The following is a 20,710-nucleotide window of genomic DNA, read 5'->3' as shown; positions in this document are numbered from 1 at the left end:
GAAAGTGTATCTTAGAGTGTTTTAACTTTCACTTACCTAATAACTAAAGAAGTTAAAGATCTGTCCATTGTTTATTGGCTATTGAGTTAATTTTCTTCTGAGAGGTGCTATTCAAAACTTTTGTCTGTTTTTCTGTTGGGTTGCTTATTTATTTTTCTTATTTACATGTAGGAGTTTTTAATTCTCTAATCCGCTTACTATTCTTTTGACAGTTTTATGTGTTGCAAATATCTTCTGGGTTTGTCTTTTCTTTTCATAATGGCACTTGATAAAGTTTATAATTGTAGTGTAGCCAAATGTATCACTCATGGTTGAGGGGCGTGTGGGTGTATGTCTTCTCTAAGAACCTGATTCCAAGTTTATAAAGATAATTTCCTTGGAAAGTTGTATAGTTCTACCTTTTACGTTGAAATTTTTCACACATGTGGAATTATTGGGAGGAAGATATGATGTGAAGAGAAATTCAACTTCATCTTTTTACATGGGTGACTAGATTTGTAGCTCTATTATGAAGTCTATCTTCAATGCAATACATATAATCATATATGTATATATGAATCATATGTATATATATAATTCTGGCTTTGAGTTTTCATTTGTCTGTGTGTCTCTGCCTTTGCAGATATCAGACTACTATACTACTGCTTTATAATCATTCATGCTGCAAATCTACCTCCCTTGTTCTTCAGAAATGAGTGAACTGTCAATATTTTCTTTGCCATGTAAATTGACAAGTTCCCCCCAAATTAACAAGTCAAGATTTTGACTTAAATTACACCAAATTTACTGATCAGTTGACGGAGCATTACAATTTTCATGATTGAGACTTCCAATCCATGGGCATGTATGGACTTCAATGTTTTTAATAAAATATTTTAATTTTGTCCTAAAAAGTTTTGCAAATATTCTTGCATTTATTCCTACATAATATAGAATTTCATTTACTATTGGATGTAGAAATATAGCAATACAAATGATTTGTTTATAATGAATTTTATATCAAGCAAACTTACCAAAATTTTGTATTAATTCTTATTTATCTGTAAATTCTTTTGAAATATCAGTGAAAATATTATTTGTGAATAATAATGGCTTTGTTTCTTCAAGTCATTATGCCTTTTTTTTCCTTGACCTGGCAAGGGTTTTTATTAGAATGTTAAATAGAAGGCATTCTTAGAACCATCTCATTCAAACATAGAAAACATTTCCTTTAACTAATAAGGATAAAGTTTGCCCTATGCTTTTTTGGAGGTAACCTTTTTTAGATTAATCTAGTTTTCTTCTATTATTCTGCAAATAGTGACTGGATATTCAATTTTATAAAAATATTTCTGCACTATTGGAATGATATTTTTCTTCCATTTTTCAGTGTGGTGACTTGCAACAAATGAAGGTCCTAATATTGTCATTATTAGAGCAACCTGGCATTCCTGGAATGAATCCAAACTGATCGTGATAAATTACCTATTTTATATAGCGTTCAACTTGATTACCTAAATGTTTTAGAATATGTAATTTTTCATTCTTTTAGTATCCCTGTCAGAATGTTGTTCTATGTTAGGTTATCCTATCATTAGCAAATTAAATTTAAACAGGTAACACAATCTTTGATCCAGTGGAGTAGTTAACATGAGCAAAGCTTACCCTCCTGAGTTAAAAAAAGTTAATAGACAAGACGTTATCATTGAAATTCAACGGCGGCAGACATGTCCAAGGAATATTGTAGGGATTTGATCCCTTTATGAATCTTGTGACAAATGAACGTGTGGAGATGGCAACCAGTGGGCAGCAGAACATTACTGGAATAGCGGTAATACGAGGAAATAGCATCATTATATGAGAAGCTTTGGAATGAGTATAAACAATGGCCTTTCAGCAGAGCAGTCCAGTCCCCTCTCCAATGAGCCTGTTTTACTACGACGTCAACATCAGGTCTTGTACATTTTCATATTCAACTTTTTATTAAATAAACTTTTCTAATGGTGAAAAAATAAATTAAAATAGGTAACACTTTATATAAAGGACATATGATTAACTCAAAAGATGTTAAAAACCTATACAGAGAAAACTATACAACTTTTTTTTAAGCCATTAATAAAGTTACCTTTAAAAATGGAGAGCCAGGCTCGGTGCCTGTACTACAGTGGTTACAGCGCCAACCACATACACCGAGGCTGGCGGGTTCAAACCGGCCTGGGCCTGCTAAACAACAATGACAACTGTAACAAAATAACACCAGGTGTTGTGGCGGGTGTCTGTAGTCCCAGCTACTTGGGAGGCTGAGGCTAGAGAATCGCTCAAGCCCAAGAGTTTGAGGTTGCTGTGAGCTGTGATACCACAGCACTCTACCAAGGGCAACATAGTGAAACTCTGTCTCAAAAAAAAAAAAAGCTATACCATGTTATGATTTGAAAAACTCAAAATTACAAAGATATGAATTACCCCCAAATTCATTAATAGACTAACATTCCAGTCTCAATCAAAATCCAGCAGGTTTCTTTATGTGGGATTTGATAAGCTGAATTTATGGAACTGTAGATGCCTAAGAATACCCAAAATATTCTGGACAAAGCTGGAAAGATTTGCTTCACCTAATATCAAGACTTATTATTAATCTATAATAATTAAAATAGTATTTGCTCAAGGATAGACAAATAGACCAATGCAACAGAATAAAGACGCCAGAACAGATTCATGCATAAACAGATACTTAATATATGACAGAACAATACTATAGATGATAAGGAAAAGAACAGACCCTTAACAATATGGTGCTGGGACTATGTTTCCTCCAGTGGGGAAAAATAAAATGAGTCCTTTCTCTCCCATATGTGTAAAAATTAACTCCATGTGAATTGAAAATCTAAATAAGGTAAGCAAAACTATGAAGTTTTTAAAATATAGGAAAATTATTACTCCAGGGTAAGAGTCTCTTAAACATAAAAGTACTAACCCTAAAAGAAAAATTCAACTTTATTAAAATTAAGCACATACCCCATATTTTGGCAGTATTTGAAACAATATTACTGAGAAAATACCAGACTCCTGAGTATATAAAGAACACCTACAAATCAATAAGAATAACACAGACAACCTACAGACAAATAGTCAAAACTTACAAATAGGCACTTCACAAAAGAGGAAACCCAAATAAATAATAAACATCTGAAAATATTTTAGACCTCATTAGTCATAAAAATATAAATTAAAAATTCTAAGAGTTGGGCAGCACCTGTGGCTCAGTGAGTCGGGTGCTAGCCCCATATACCGAGGGTGGTGGGTTCAAACCTGGCCCCAGCCAAACTGCAACCAAAAAAAAAAAATCCAAGAGTTATAATTTCAGAACCACATCACTGGAAAACATTCAAGTCTGGCACCACTATGTGTTAGTTAGAAAGTGGAGTATTAGGAAATCTCATACCCGGTTGGTGAAGGTAAACTTGTATAAGCTACTTTGGGAATTTGATTAGCATTACCTATCAATTTAAAAATAGGCACACCCAGAGTATAGAAGAATCGGAGAAATGTTAATCAAAGGACACCAAATTTTAATTAGACAGGAAGAATAAGTTCAAGAGATCTGTTGTACGTTGTGGTGACTTCAATTAATGTATTTTAGATTTGAAAATTGCTAAGAGAGATTTTCTCAACACACATAAAAATATGACAAGTATGTGCAGTAACACATATGTTGAATAGCTAGATTTGGCCACTCCAGTGTATACATATATCAATACATGCAATTTTTACTTGTCAATTTTAATAAAGGCCAACCAACACATAGGCATAACCTTTAACAAGTCAGCCTCAGAGAAACTCATGTACACATGCAGCAGGAAATACGCTGCCACCGCCCCAAATTGGAATCAACCCGAATCTGTCATCCATAAAGTGGACAAATTCTGATACATTCCTACAGTGGAATACCAAGTCACAACAGACATGAGCAGCAGTAACCAAGACATCACACAGGAGTCTCACAAGCCTGAAAAGCTAGAGACTAAGTAATAGGTATGGTATGAATCTTCCCATGGAAAGCTCAAAAACAGGCAAAACTTAATATTGTTTTCTGTTTTTTGTTTTGTTTTGTTGTTGGCTTTTTTTTGAGATAGAGTCTCACTCTGTCACCCTGAGTGCAGTGGCACCATAGCTCTCAGCAACCTCATAGTCTTGGGTTCAAGCGATCCTCCTGCCCTAGCCTCTCCAGTAGCTGGACTACCAGCACCTGTCACAATGCCCGGTTACTTTTTCCTATTTTTATTAGAGACGGGATCTCACTCTTGCTCAGGCAATCCACCTGCCTCAGCCTCCCAGAGTGCTGGGATTACAGGTGTGAGCCACCAACAATACTGTTCTTAAAAGCATAAGTGGTAAGTATAAAGAAAAGCAAAAAATGAGTACTATCATAAAGTCAGGAGGTAAGATTCTTACAGGGAAAAGATAAAAAGTCAGGATCATACAACAGCATATACCACAGTATTCTATTTTGAAATTTGTGTAGTTTTTATAGTGTTGTATGTTTAATTACCACTTGTGGCTCCTACGTTTTGGCGCTTTCCTAAACTTATATAAAATATGAAAACACAAATATTAATAATTGCTTTGGTTTTTGTTTCAAAAGAAATGCTAAATACCTGAGAGGCAATGTAGTAGAGAGGTTAAGATGAGGCTCTGCATCACCTCCAGCACTCAATCAGCCCTGGGACCTGCGCTGGTTAATTAACTGCCCTGAAAGCTGGGGGTTCTATCCTTCACTGCACTTTGGAATCACCTGGGGAGCCTTAAAAATTGCTAAAGCCCAGTTCCTGCATCCAGAGGTTATTTAATTGGTCCAGGTGAATGATGGCCTGAGCACTGGTAGTTTTACAAGTTCCTCCAGGCAATGCGCATAAGCAGACACAGGTGTGAATCACTGCTCTAAGCCCTAGTTTCCTCACATGTGGATGATGATAATAATAACAGTACCCTGTTGGAGGGTTGCTGAAAAAGAATAGCGTGTGCACAGTACTTAGGGGAGTGTCTGGTATTTAACGAAGTTTCACTCTGACTGTTAAACTGCTCATCTTACTACTTCAAAGAAGTTTTAAAGTTTGATTGCAATTGATAGTGAATTGCAATGATGATAATTTTAAGAAATCAGATTTGACAATTGCAAAAGAATAAAAGATGAGAATACTGGTTGGAAAGGAAAAGAAAAGATAAGACTTTTAACTTCAGCTATCTAGACAAAATCTTAGTTACCCTCTGTTGTAATTTTCCAAGTTCATACAAGTGATTCAAAACCAGGAAAAGCCTTTATGCCTGCTGGCCTTATGGTAGGTAGAATCTTAGACTGCCTAATGGCTTATATATTGTCCTCTTTGTGTAAGGCTTTTGTTTTCTAACCAAAAAAAATAATTAAGTTTGAGTAATCTCACCCCCCCCTACAATGTTCTAAACAGCTGGTGCTTTTTGAGGACATGCTAATTTTTACTTGGACTCCAAGATGATATAGTATTTGTCATAAACATGTTATAGAGTGGATTTGTGCTTTTCTAAACCAATCAGTAATCATTGCATTAAGAATCTTCCTTCATGCAGACAAAATTAAAAATTTGCTTCATAATCTCAGACATTAAAAAAAGGCTTTCTCTAATTGCACTCATGAGTTGGGCACCTCCACAACCTAAAAAATAATGTTAAGTATCTGGAATTCATAATAACAATTTTTTTTTATTAACTAAGTTGATTTGTCATTTCAAACACAATTTGAATTGAGTGGGTTGTTATGCTTATTCCCCTAACCCATCATTTTGCAAATAAACACTGAGGTAGAATGTCTATCAAAGGCAAAAAAAAAAAAAAAAAGTGGAGAAGAGATGTCTGAAACCTACAAGGAGGTTATGGGATGATGAGAAGAGTTGAGGGCCTCCAGTGCCCAGCTGGGCCCTCAGCCAGATTCCATCTAGTCCACCTGTCAAATGCCAAGAAAAATAAGTACATTTTTCAGGGGCTGATAGCTCCAGCTCTCTCCTCTGACCTCCTCCCTGCCTGACCCTTTGACCTCCCCTGCAGGCGCTGCTCTGAGCAACTGTGCCCAGCACCTGGGAGGCAAAAGAGCCCTGCAGAAGCCAACAAGTCAACATTCCACCGGGAATGCTGGGGCTAGAGAATTCCACCAATTTAGCTGTGATTCATGCCCCGCCCTCGATCTGGGCTTCCATCCAAACCTTCTCCTCCTTCCCTGTCAAAATCTAGAAGCCAAGACCCCCAGCCCTGTCTCGTGCCACCCCTCCCTCTCCTCTCATCCCCACCCCCAGCAAGGCCCCTCTCTTCTTCCCATCTATCTGTTGCCCCCTCTTTGAGCCTTTCTACTATGCTTTGTGAAACCCCAATTGTATAAGGAAAAAACTTTCTTTGGTCTAAAGATATTCCCTTGAGCATTCTCCCAACATTAAAAAAAAAGAAAGAAAGAAAGAAAAAAGAACTTAGCTTCTTTCCCAAACCTGTAATTCCATTAAGCACAATCAGCCTCTTAAGCAGCTGGGCACCAGCCCTTGGAGAGAACAAGGCCTTCTCCCATTTGCCTCCCATATTCAATCTGCTGCTTGCTTTGATAATCCTGACCCTGGGGATCTTGTGTAGGGGAGGAGGACCAAGAAGGGCCCTTGCTCAATTATTAACAATTCTATTATTTTTCAAGCCACTTTTTTTGGCAGTTTTTGGCCAGGGCCGGGTTTGAACCCGCCACCTCTGGTATAATGGGGCCGGTGCCCTACTCATTGAGCCACAGGTGCCACCCTATAATTCTATTTTTTAAGACGGTTTTAGGAAAAGCTTCAAGCACACACTTGAGACTAGTACAGCAAAAATTCCATTACTCACCACCTAAGTTCATCAGATCTTAATATTTCACAATACTATACTTGATTCCATTTCCTTTCAGCACTATTAATTTTTTTTAATAGATTAAACACGAAAAGGCTGAGTGGTTGTCCCCAGGACCACATCACATCCCAGCCCAATGTCTAAGACACAGCACACACAAAGAATCATTCGCTCATTAGTACTTGGCATCAAGGTACAAGCCTCTCTGAATCCCAATCCCTTACTTCTCCCCCCGAGTCCCTTTCGATCGGCTTCCTACAAATATGTATATTTCTGTCTCCACCGGTTGCCTCTCTCAACATTTTTCTTGCTTTATATATACCTGTGCATGTGCGTCTCCCTATTTTCCATTTATAATCTGGCTCATGCAATTTGCTATCTCATTTAATAATGACTACAGTCATGCAGATTTGTTCCCAGAAATGCATTAGGCAATTGTGTGGCCATGATAGAGAGTACTTAACAAACTCAGCTAGTATAATCTGCTACACACCTAGGCTATATGGCAGAGTCTTTTGCTCCTAGACTACAAACACAGCATGTGTTTGTACCGAATACCACAGGCAATCGCAACACAATTGGAAGCATCTTTTTCATCTACACATAGAAAAGGTACAGTAAAAATATGATATAAAATATAAAAAATAGTATACCTGTATCAGACACTTACCGTGAATGGAGCTTGCAGGACTGGAAGCTGCCCTGGGTGAGTCGATGAACGGTGAGCGAATGTGAAGGGCTAGGACCTGACTGTTCACTACAGGTCTGAACTTACACCAATTTTTAGACTTCTCTTTCTTCAATAGTCAATTAACCTTTGCTTGCTGTAAATATTTTATTTTATAAGCAAATGGTTTCTAGACTTTTTGACTCGGAATAACAACCAAACACATGGTACAAAGCATTTTTCCTTATTGTATAAACTTTTTCCTATGTTTAAAAAAAATTTTTTTGCTTTTTAACATTTTTGTCAAAAACTAAGACACAGACACATTAGGCCTACACATTATTATGGCTATGATATCACTAGGCGATAGGAATTTTTCCATTCCATTATAATCTTACGGGACCACTGTCACATATTTGGTCCATCGTTTACCGAAAGGTTGTCCCGCTGTGTATGACTGTATTTTAATATGCACCTACTCTGAGCCAGGGATTATTCTAGGCCCTTAGGATACGGGTCTGTCAACCTTTTTCTCAATGGAACTTTCTCTTTGCTGATGTCTCTTGTTTTCTGACCGTGTTTCCATCTGAATTTTTTTCCCTTTCCTTTTCTTGTGTCTACTCGCATCACTTTTCACAGTTCCCTCACCTAAACCAACGACCAAGGAAAATGGCAGCATTATTTTAGTCGCTGTGTTTCTGTACTAGAATGATGAGTTTTCCACCTCTCAATTTTGAAGCGTTGACTAGGAAATAATGTCTTCTTGGGTAATATTCAGATTTTTAAGAGCTGCCCTTAAAGCAGCTTTTATTTCTCCCCAAGCACCTTGGATCCCAAGCATACCTGAACAGTCCCCATTCTTCAGATTTACTTCTAGGTGTTTACTCACACCATTCCTGGTTAGACGGAACATTCTCAGCCTGGATTTGTCACAGTTCTTTAGAAACCTGGGTGCCACTTTTGCTGCCTTCTCACTCCTGTCTCCACCATTTAGCACAAGTTAGCCTCGTGCACAGAAAGAGCACTAGACATGTTTATGGCATTGTTAAAACTTATTAAAAATTAAGTTAATCACTTGTGCAGCATGCTTTCTGTTAGCTGATGGGCCACCATGGAGACAAATTCCTCAGCTCAGATTGCAAGGCTAAGATGGAAAAACAGGAGGTAAAAAGGAACATGCTGGAAGAACTCGCAAGCGTCACACTGAGAAGGAATGAGGAGCTCTGTGATCGTTCTTTCTCAGGGTTAAAGAACTGCCAGCGGCGGGGCAGAAGCAACTGCAAATCGTTTGCTTCCTTATTAATCCTTCAGGGGAGGAAAACCTGTTCTAAGGACAAGAAGTAACAGCTGCAGTTCCACCAGCACATTCCACACCAGTCACAAGGAAATTGATGAGAATTCAAATACTCCTAATAACAGAGGAAGAGATAACAGTAGGAAGAAGCTTCCCAAGAAAAACACCAGGAGAAGGGATTTGGAGACTTTTCTCCCTTAGAAAAGTGAAGAATTAAGCCACAGGTATCTAAGTACCTAGTTCACTTAGTGGACGAGAGGTTAAAAAAGATGATGGTATTAGATGTCCATGGATGTTTACACAAAGGGACATGGCCCCAGTGTTAAATAGGAAATTAAAGATAATAATGATAATAGTTAACGCGGTACCAAATATTTCAAAATAGCTAGGAAAGAGATCTTAAAATATTCCCAGCACATAGAAATGATCAATATTGGAGGAGATGGCTACCCTAAATAGCCTGACTAGATGGTTACACATTGTATGCATTCTAACAAAATTTTGCATGTATCCCATAAATATGTATAAAATATTATGCATCAAAAAATAGTAATTTTCTCTAAGCCCCACCCAAGTTCAAACTGGTTTACAACACTTGAGTGAGATAATTTATTTACCCCAAGATGAAAGCCCTGTATGGTCAACTCCCTTAGGAGTTTAGTAATTAAGCTCCTTTAGAAGACAGATACCAGCCATTTGAGAAGAAAGGCATTCCTGGCAGAGCCAAGGTGCAGATTCTTGGAGCACCTGATCTCCATGAGGGTTAAATAGTCCACATTTTTAGAAAAGGACCATATTTTGCAATATCTGCCTGCATTGAAATCAGCTGGGGTGGTTGTTAAACATTCAGATTTAGGAATTCGGAGTTGAGATTTCTAGACCTCAACTCTTTTCTATTAAATCCAGGTTTATTTGTAGACTGATGGATAACTCAATGTTAAAAAACTAGAAAGTTTTTTTTTTTTAAGAAAAAGAAAAAAACTCTTGCTCTCTTAGACTTTACCCCAATTCAAACTAGTTTGCGACACTTTCGTAGGATCTAAGGTAAGAGCTCCTGGGGGTTAAATGTGTTTCAATTTTCCCCGGCAATCCCTGGTGATTAACACACATTAACGTTTGAGAAACGTTGGGAGACTAAACCTCTCACGTGAGCCAAAGTGCCACCTGTCCTGGGGTTTCTTGTTCTGGAAACATCTTCCCTTGACGTCAGGACTGAAGAACTACAGACAGGAAGTCCTTACCCTGCTCTTGCACAGAACTGTGCCCCTGGACTTTGCACTCCTAACAGCTGCTAACGTTTGTCACATTATGCTATTTTTCTCAGCAGATTTATGTACTTTTTATGTCACTCTTTCTTTATTCCTATACTCTCTTCTTGCTAAACTCTTTCATTTCTCACAAATACATTGTAAAAATTAATTCATCATCCTTGTGTCTTTTTTTAATTCAGCGGTAAAGCAAGTACAGCAAAATGTTAATTACAGCCTCTAGGTGTTAAACTCATGGGTGTTTGCTGTACAGTTTTTAAACTTTCTGTATGTTTGAACATTCCAAAAGTATGAAGGGGAGAGAGTAAAAAGGAAATTCCTTCCCCCTCTTTTCACTTACTTTAAATCTAACTCTGAAAAGATAATCACTATTAACAATATCTACCATATCCTTCCAGACGTGGTCTGCGCAAACAACAAGCATATATATTTTTCCTTCCTGATAGCATATATTCTATTACATTAAGTGCAGAATCTATAAAAACAAGCCTGAAACTTGTTTTCTTTTCTTTTTTTTTTTTTTAGTTATCAACACAACAGGAAATCTTTTTCAAATCAGTGTTCAAAGATCAGTCTTGTGTTTTCATTGCTATACGAAATTTCAGTTTATGACTATACCATTGGCTGTCTGTATCCACAAGTTCCACCTGTCTGTGGAGCCAACCAACCTCAGAACAAAAATACTTGGGGAAAAATGTGAATGGTTGCACCTGTTTTGAATGTGAACAGACTTTCTTCCTTGTCATTATTCCCTGAATAATACAGGTAACAACTATTTACATAACATTTACATTGTATTGGGTATTATAAGTAATCTGTAAGTAGACGGGAAGATACGCATATGTTACATGCAAGGACTCCATCTTTTTATGTAAAGTACTTGCACATCCTTGGATTTTGGTATTCTCAGGGGGTCCAGGAACCATGGATACCAAGAGAGGACTGTGCATAATTTAATTACTGCCACTTTAAGAAACATACAGGCTATGTGGGCTCTGTCCAGTTTGATTGTTTTGTTGACATATGAAGTTAGATAATTAAACTTGTGAACTCATCCTTGAAAAAGTGCTACATACCTCATTGCTGAATATCACTCTGGTCACCTTTGAAGTACTCCCCTTGGGGAGTTATATATCGATGCCAGTACCTAGTCCACCCTACAAAGCAATTTTGGGATTCTTTTTCTGGAATGGCCATCAGAGCTGTCATCGTAGGAGGCCTGACAATTAAGTTCAGGAACTCATCCTAGAAAAAGCGGACTAGGCACTGGCATCTCCAACCTAATTTCCCAACCTCATATATATTATATGCACAAATGTTACAATGGACATTCCAATACTACTATCTTTTTATATGTGGAAAAAAATTAAAAAACAACAAAACAATAAAAATCACACAAATTTTAAAATCATGCAGTATAACAACTATTTATATAGCATTTACATTGCATGAGGCATTACAATTAACCTAGAGATTATTTAAAGTATACAAGTTGACCTGTGTCAGTTACATGCAAATACTAAGTGATTTTACAAAAGAGACTGAGCAACTGAGGATTTTGGTATCCACGAGGGTCCTGAGACCAATTCCCTACAGATACCAAGGGTCCTTTAGATGAATTTTTATTATAATTTCTTAATAATTATGAGGGAATTAAACCTTCAGTCTGGTTCTACACTCCACTGATATATGGCCTTCTCATGATAGGATACACAAAACCACCCCAGGGTTCCAAACACCTGCTGAAGGCTTCACACGTCCCTCTCCACCAAAGCTCTCATCTGTGCATTAGGTTTTCTCTGCGAGGAGAATAATGGTGCAATCCTCTATGTGAAGGATAAAAATGTGGTTGAAACCATAATTAATAAATTGATTTAGAAATGATTCTGAAATCATGGGAAGAGAATATAAGAGTATAAGACAGAGAAACAGCCTGTGTCTGCTTTTGGTGCTGCTTAATATAAAGCTTGTGAATACTGAAAATAAAATCTGTCACCAACCAAATAGGACTTTTACCCAGGTTGCTTCTGTTTAATAACTGTCTACCCCATAACATGTTTGGGAGAAATAAAGTGTTTTATTATTTTTATGCTGGATCTTGTATTTTATTCGGGTACATTACCTGCTTCCTAGCAAACCACTAGGACAATTCAGAAACTAATTCTATTTCCATTTCTCAAGGTATGAAAAAAACTCATCTATTTGCCATGTGTTAAAGGTAAATGATCATCCTGGAGTTATTCAAGAACTTTCTTGATTATTTCAATAAAATGGTGTTGTTTCCAAGTTAAAAAAACAACAGAATTATGTGAATCAAGAACCAAGGGACTTTTTAACACTAAATCACAATAATTATTTTAGATATACTTATGTAGGTTTAAAAATCAAGTAGGTGGGAGCAGGGAGGAAGGGATGGGTAAATTTACACCCAGTGGGTATAATGCACACTGTCCGGGTGATGGGCATGCTTATAACTTCAACTCAAATGGTACAAAAGCAATTATGTAACCAAATCATTGGTACTCCTGTAATATTCTGAAATAAAATTTAAAAAAAATAAATTTAAAATTATATGTACTACTAAAAAATTCCCTCCAATAATCATTTTACCACATCTACTTTAACAGGTGATTGGTGATCGTGTACTTTCTTTTTTTTTTTTTTTTTTTTTGAGACAGAATCTCACTCAGTCGCCCTGGGGTTGAGTGCTATGGCATCATAGCTCACAGCAACCTCAATGTCTTAGGCTCAAGTGATTCTTTTGCCTCAGCCTCCCAAGTAGCTGGGACTACAGGCACCTGCCACAATGCCAGGCTATTTTTAGGGACAGGCCCTCCCTCTTACTCAGGCTGGTCTTGAACCTCTGAGCTCAAGCAATTCACCCACCTCAGCCTCCTAGAGTGCTGGGATCACAGGCGTGAGCCACCACACCCAGCCCAATCAGGTACTTTATTCTCTAAGCCAGAACACTTATGAGAGGGAAAGAAGGAACTATTGATAATTACAGGAGAAATAGAATGCTTAAAATGAGAACTAGAAATGTAATCATGTGCCTTGTAATGACATTTCCGTCAACAACAGATTGCATAGACTGCAGTGGTCCCATAAAATTTCAATATTATATTTTTACTGTACTTTTTCTATGATTAGATGCAAAAATACTTAACACTATGTTACAACTGCCTACAATATTCAACACAGTATCATACTGTACAGGTTTGCAGCCATCCAGATTTGTGCAACGTCGACCTAAAGAAAGCAACAGGGGCCAAATTAATATGATCTATATGGGCCAAGGTTGAGGCCTGCAGCCCAGGGCACATTTCCTACTTGCCTTGGGGAGTGCTCCCTTCCACCTGTTTTAACAAGCAGGTTTTCAAAGGCAAAGGTCATAAGGTATGGACTGGGACACAGTTGTCTGACAGGAATTCTCACTGCTTTACAGAAATATCACTGGTTAGTGATTAGCTAAACCTTGTTGAACTGTAAGGTATGAGTTACGATGTCTGCACATGGCATTTCATAGCTACTTGGCATCAGTTAGTCTGGAGCCCACACAGCAATATATACATTTTATTGCGTAGTCACTAAGCACATTCAAAATCTAATATGTCACAGAAGAAAGACTTGGTGGGGAATGGGTCTAGTGACTCACACTACAGTGATCCAGCACCTACTCATAAGGCTACTTTTAGAGTTAGGATGAGGGTGATGATATTATTTCTTACGAAATAATGTCTTTAATTACATCTGTAAATAACTAATATAAAAACGCTAACTTGAGACTGTTCCTGCACTAAGTTAGAATCGCCTTTTCTCTTTGTCTATTCAACTTTATTTTCAACAAAAAGTCAAGCAGGAACCCTGGCTGCTAAATGTCCCATTAGCATTCTCTGACCTTCTCCACAGCGGCGCGGCAACTGTGGACTTGCTGTGGCCATGGAGAGGCACAAAAGAAGCAGAAAAAGCCACTTGACGTTCTGGAGGGATCCAAAATGCCAAGGAGCAGTCAGAGCAGAAAGGAAAGGACAAAAATGAAGTAAAGAAGGTCCTTCCAGGCTGCGAGAGACAAGGAGAGAACGGTCCTGGAGATCTAGGGCCACAAAATCATCTTTATCTAAAATCAGGGACACTGGCGAGAAATCTGGGGACTAAACACATATTTACAAATCACCCCTCCCCAAACCAGACTATAATTCTTTTAAAAGGAAGTTCAGATCTTCGAAGAAGTAACCCATGTAAAATTCAGGGGAAGATTTCAACCTCAACAGCTATTGAATCCGTGTATCCCTGTTCTTAAGTAATTGTGATGGGATAAAGTGGAAGAAATTGGGAGGGAAACATTATATCCCTTAATTTAGAGAGACAGAGATTTGGAAGTGGGTAGTTAAAGGAAAAACTGAGAAATATCCACCTGGTGTCCCTCTCCTCTCCCCCTTATTTTCTCTCTGTATGAAAACGACATTCCAGGCCTTGAGTGAGGAGCTGGGAGAGGAGCCACAGCCCATCATTGTTTTTTCCTCCGACCAACAGGTGTTGGGAACAAAGAAGGCGGGTGGCAGACACCAGCATTTAGCCGACCCACCTCCTTTTCCAACCCATTTCTTTCTTGCCTGCCTCTGTGTCTGTAAAAGACATATTTCTCTGACTCCTGACAGCTAGCAGTGGCCACGAGACACATTCCTAGCCAAAGAAACATAAGCGGAAGTCTCTGGCGCTGCCTTTTTTCCTTCCTCTTTCTCTCACTTGGCACACACACAAAGCTGGAGATGCAGCAGATCTCTGAAAATGGCAGGGCAGGAAGGTAGAAGGAAGTTGAATGTGATGGTGTCCCTGAGGCACTCCACCACTTCTGGGCTGACCACCCCTAGACGTCGCAGTATCTGCTTAAACTACACTAGAGGCATTCCTGATGGCTTCAACTGAATATAATTCTAACACTATAACATATCTTGTAGGACTCAAGCCATCGTTCAGTTGAATGCCAACACTAGGAGAGCAGCAACAAAAAGGAAGCAGGAAAAGCCAGCAGAAGACCCTTGCAAACAAGAGTTAGATGTGGGCAGATATAAGATGAGGCAGTAACAGTGCGGGTGGAATGAAGGGGACAGACTTGACACATTTGGAAAAACTGGGCCTAACTTTCAGCTCTCCTGATAAAACCCCTCTGAAATGGAAAAAGGAACATAAAAATGGGAGAAAACCCACAGCCATGCTAATGCTAAAAATTGAGAAGGGATTCTTTGTACGAGTTATGAATGAGCTTGATGAAACCAGATGAAAAGATAAACACTTAGCGACATTTCTGAGTCTTTAATGAGAAAAACGGAAGTGGACAACAGCCTGGCAGAACCCTACGAAAGCTCACAACGGTGAAGGATAAGGACTAGGATGGTGTGACAGTGAATAAAAGGGACACACTCCTGAGAACTATATTTTGGGGAGTGTCATAGACTTAATGTTTATGTGTCCCCCAAATTCATATTGAAACCTGGTTCCCAATGTCATGGTGTTTGAAGGTGAGGCCTTTGGTCTTAAGGGTAGAGCCCTTGTGAATAGGGTTAGTGCCCTACAAAGGGGCCCCTGAGAGACCCCTGGCCCCTTCCACTATGTGAGGACACAGCAAGAAAGCACAGTCTGTGAACCAGGAAGCAGGCCCTTACCAGACACTGAACCTGCCAGAACTTTGGACTTGGACTTCCCAGTTCCCAGAACCATGAAAAATAAATTTCTGTTGTTTATAAGCAACCCAGCCTATGGTATTTTCTTACAGCAGCCCAGACTGACTGAGATAGTAACATTCAAAATCAACTATTCAGGGAGATTCCAGGCACTGTGCTGTTGTTCTGAAAAGCAGGAAGCAGGCAGCATGGTAAGATTCCTCTGAAACAACAGTGCAGAAGCAAGGCTTTCAAGGCACTGGGCAACAGAGTAAGAATGGAAGACAAAGTCACAATATATGGGCAGCTATATGCAAAGAGCTGGTGTGAGCACTACAGCTTCAGAGAAACAGGAAGACAAATAAATACTAAGTTCTTAAAAACAAAACAAAACACTAAGTTCTTGCTCATGTAATAGCCCAGAATCATGTTACTTCTTTACTCACCTGAATCTGCTGGTAATGCAAATGTACACCAGTCAGTCCTCCAGCTTAAAATAAAGAAAGAGAGAGAGGGAGGGAGGGAGGAAGGAAGGGGGGACAATTAAAAGAAACCTGTGTGTAGACAATATGTGTGAAAGTCACAAAAGCACTCTCAGGTATGCAAAGGGAAGGAAGGAAGGAAGGAGGGAAGGAAGGAAGGAAAATTTTAATTGAAATTAAATCATCCCTGGGAGAAAATCCAGGGATAATTCACCCTTTTCATCTGGTTTCATCAAGGTCATAAAACAGCCACCAAAGACAAAAAAAAAAAAAAAAAACTCGAGGGAGTTGGAGGTAAAGCTGAGACGCGCGTCGTGAGCTTCGGCAGCTGCCCGCGAGTCAGAGGGCCCATCAGCGTACAAAGTACTAGACGCAGCCAAAGAGCAGTAACTTCTGAAGATCAAGGCCAAGAAAGGACAGAAATTCTGAATCCTAAAGCAAAAATGGCTAACAAAGAAAATGTAAATCGACTTCCAGGGAGCAAAAATAATACAATTGTGGGGAAAAAGTATATTCCTTTAAAAGCTTCTAATGAATTAACCAATTCAACTGTAATAATTGACACACATAAATGTGAGGATAATAATAAAATTCTGCGGTTGTTACCAAATGATGATAATCTCCAAAGTCAACGTATGACACTGAGCCAGGTATTTCACCTTAAAAACAATAGTAAAAAGAAACAGATAACAGAAAAACCAAAGCAAGATGCTAATATGCCCAAGAAACTTGTACTCGGATCTTATCGTGGCCAAATTGTTCAGTCTAAGGTTAATTCATTTAGAAAACCTCTACAAGTCAAAGATGAGAGTTCTGCGGCAACAAAGAAACTTCCAAGTATTCCTAAAGCCACAAAGCCTCAGCCTACAAACAGCAGTGTAACAGTGAAAAGTGATAGAGGCTCAAATATTACTGCTCCCACTAAGTCTGTAAGCACTACGTCTCAGAACACACAACTTGTGCGACCCCCTATTAGAAGTCACCATGACAATACCCAGGGCACCAGGAAACAAGCCTTCAGTAGAACCTCTGGCAACATTACAACCCGGAAAGGACCTTGCGAAAAAGAATTATTACAGTCCAAACCAATTTTGTCTAATATCAAAACCAGTTCTTCTCAGGACATCAAAAGAAACGGGGCCCTGTCTAGAAACACAGCATCTGAAACTATAGACAGACCTGCTTTCTCTTCTAATTCCAAACTGATAGAAAAGCCAAAATCCACTCACCAGCGAAGATACACTACAGCAAACACAACTGTGGATAACAGATCATCTCGACCCAAAGAAACATCAGAAGAGAGAAAAGCTCGTCTGAGTGAGTGGAAAGCTGGCGAAGGAAGAGTGCTGAAAAGGCCCCTAATGCAGTGGTTACTCACCACTGCGAGCCTGAAGGACAAAATGAAAAGCCAGTTGGATCTTTCTGGACCACCATGGTAGAAGAAGATGAACAAAGATTATTTACTGATAAAGTAAACAGCACATTTTCTGAATGCCTCAACCTGATTGATAAGGGATGTCCAAAAGAAGAAATACTAGTCACACTGAATGACCTGATTACAAAAATTCCAGATGCCACAAAACTTGTTAAATATTGGATATGTCTTGCACGCATTGAACCAATCACAAGTCCTATTGAAAATATTATTGCAATCTATGAGAAGGCCATTCTGTCAGGGGCTCAGCCTATTGAAGAGCTGCAACCCATAATTGTAGATATTCTAACAATGAAGAGTCAAGAAAAAGTTAAACTCGTGGGAAAAAGGTGCAATTTGACAAAACAGATTTAATATTTAAAGAGCTGAAATTTTTAACACCAGTGAGACGTTCTCGGCGTCTTCAAGAAAAGGCTTCTAAATTGCCAGAAATGTTAAAAGACTGTTATCCTTGTGTATCTTCGTTGGAACAGTTAACAGCGTTGGAAAGTGAAACTGATGCTTTTGTTTGCCGCCCTAACGTAGCAGTGTGTGGGATGTAGTCCGAGACTGAAACAACAGAAAAAAAATAAAGGTCTGATAAGGAATAGGGTTTCATTATTCCTAGGGTGTTTTGTTTTGTGTAGTTTTGTATATCCGTAATATCAGGAGTTGACCAAGTACCTATGTATCCTAAGCATTCTGGCAGTGAGCTCCCTTACCAACAGTCACGTTACAGGAGTTTTTACAACCCAGACTGCTGTGCCTTTGTATCATGAATGATATGAGTCTGTGTCTGTGGTCTCTCGGCCACTTTAGATTGTACCTGCGGCCACAAAGGATGGTTTACTATGGATCCCATTTCTAGGAGAAGCTACTTTGTATAAGAAGGAAAAGATGCTAAGTTTAGTGGATATTCAAAATATTAATCCAAGTTGGTTTTTTGTAACTTGACTTAGATAAAATGCTAAAATTTTAACTTTAGAGAAAACATCACTGTTAAATTGTGTCCCCTAAAACGAGATAGTTATATAGTAACACTTTTCTTCTCCCCATTCACAAATACCACCAAGTAATACTGCTTTTTAATTAATACTAATACTTAATGGCATATTTCCCCTATCAACATTTCCCCTATCAACTCTATAATTTCAAATAAGTGAATTTTTAATCATAGGAGATTATTTTAGAAACTAGGTATATAATATGCATGTGATTAAACATCACATATTTGGTCTCATTTAGGTTTATTCCATGTGCATAAAATCTCTGCACTGTTGTCTTATGTTCTAGACAGTAGGATTGTTACTCTTATTACCTGTGTGCCTAACGTGCATACAATAAAAATATCTGATTTTTATACGTGATTTCCCAAAGATGTGATATTTACTTCAATAAATATTTTATGAAATGCAGCTGAACCACAGTGAATGAATTTGAGCTTTGCTTTTGAAATACATTGTAGTGAGATTTGATTTGGGGGTTTTGACGCATGAATTAAGTATGTGCAACTTAACTTTTTTTCACTTTAACAGAAACAACAACTATGTTCTTTAGTTTGTTTTTCATACTTTGTATGATGAATGACCCAAAAGATGTTGTTTTCAAATAAAGTTCAAGATTTCAAAAAAAAAAAACTCTTTATATAAGAAGCTATAGATAGAAAAAAAGGGAGAGCTTATGAAAATATTCTGGAGAGGAAGTATATGTATTGAAAAAGATTTGGTACTGGAAGACAAGTTTCAGGTGAATTTCTTATCCTTTCCACAAATTTGAGAAAACATAGACTCATTAAAATTACAGACACAAAGGCAAAGGATGAGAAGTAGGCTGAAATTTAAAAATAAATCTGAATTTGGGCAGCGCCCCATATGCCAGAGGTGGTGGGTTCAAACCCAGCCCTGGCCAAAAACTGTAAATAATAATAATAATTAATCCAAATTTGATAGAGAAATAATGCAAAGAAATAATACAATAGGAGGCAACATTTCATTGGAAATAGTTAAGACTAGAATATACAATGTAGGATCTATCAGGGTATGGAGAACAAGTTTTGGAACCTTTCTCAGACTACAGAGAAAAAAATCAAAATGTTGAAATGTCAAGAAATGTAGTGAATACAGATGACTGGTCTTAGTTATTCAACATATGGAGAAAAGAACAAATAGAATAAAATGAGTATTCTAAGACATAATAGAAAAAACTTTCTGATTCTGATTTTATAGATTCAGGCAAACCTACTGAGGAAATATTTCAACTTACCCATAATCTGCAAAACACTTTTAAATTTTATGGTTAGGAGAAGAATCCTACAAATATACCAAAGGGGGAAAAATGGATTTATTACCACTTTCTATGGTTTAAATGTTTATATCCCTCCCAAAATTCACATGTTGAAATTTAAACCCTCGAGAAGATGGTTTTAGGAGGTGAGGCCTTCAGGAGGTGCTTAGGTCATGGGGATGGAGACTTCATGATTCAGATTAATGCCCCCATAATAGAAACTTCAGAAAGCTAGCTCTTCCCTTCCACCACATGGGGACACAGCAAGAATGCTCCATCTGTGAACCAGGAAATGGGTCTCCTCCAGAACTTTGTATCTTGGACTTTCCAGCCTCAAGAACTGTTTATATAAATAAATTTCTGTTGTTTATAAACCACCTACCTAGGCTGTGATATTCTATTATAGCAACCAATAGACTAAAACATTACTGGTGAAAAATCCTTCTAATGCAAGTAAAAGAAACCCAAATTACCTTAAATTTAAAAAAGAAATATTTTGATTCATGCAATCTAGTTAGTCCAGGATGAATTTGGTTTCTGAGTCAGCTTAATCTAAGCTCCAAATGGTGTTCTATTTTTCAGTTCTGTACGCCTCTACTTACATTCATATTCATATTCATTCTCTCCTCACCGCCCCACCCCCCCACCCCCAGGACTCTGTCCCAGACTCACATTCCTTCAATTACCAAACCTAACAGAAGCAATTATTTTTCCCAACTCCTAAACTAACCCCATGGGAGATTCTATGGGCTCTGAACTCTATGCTCTCCCCTCT

At 38.1% G+C, this 20,710-nt stretch overlaps 1 protein-coding gene and 1 pseudogene across 1 annotated transcript; both read left to right on the top strand.

Annotated features, from left to right (window-relative positions):
- The first annotated feature begins 1,629 nt into the window (after positions 1–1,629).
- Positions 1,630–1,855, top strand: LOC128568389 (small nuclear ribonucleoprotein G-like; annotated as a pseudogene).
- A 5,687-nt stretch (positions 1,856–7,542) lies between these two features.
- Positions 7,543–18,264, top strand: LOC128596213 (cytoskeleton-associated protein 2-like). The gene is given in 3 exon segments (XM_053605791.1): positions 7,543–7,588; positions 16,476–17,591; positions 17,594–18,264. Coding segments are annotated over 3 exon segments (1,596 nt in total). The 3' UTR covers positions 18,028–18,264.
- The last annotated feature ends 2,446 nt before the right edge of the window (positions 18,265–20,710 follow it).

The sequence above is a fragment of the Nycticebus coucang genome, chromosome 2 (assembly GCF_027406575.1).
Source record: "Nycticebus coucang isolate mNycCou1 chromosome 2, mNycCou1.pri, whole genome shotgun sequence".
Classification (NCBI taxonomy): Eukaryota; Metazoa; Chordata; class Mammalia; order Primates; family Lorisidae; genus Nycticebus; species Nycticebus coucang.
The sequence above is the reverse complement of the archived record's forward strand: the minus strand, read 5'-3'. Positions and strand labels throughout refer to the sequence as shown.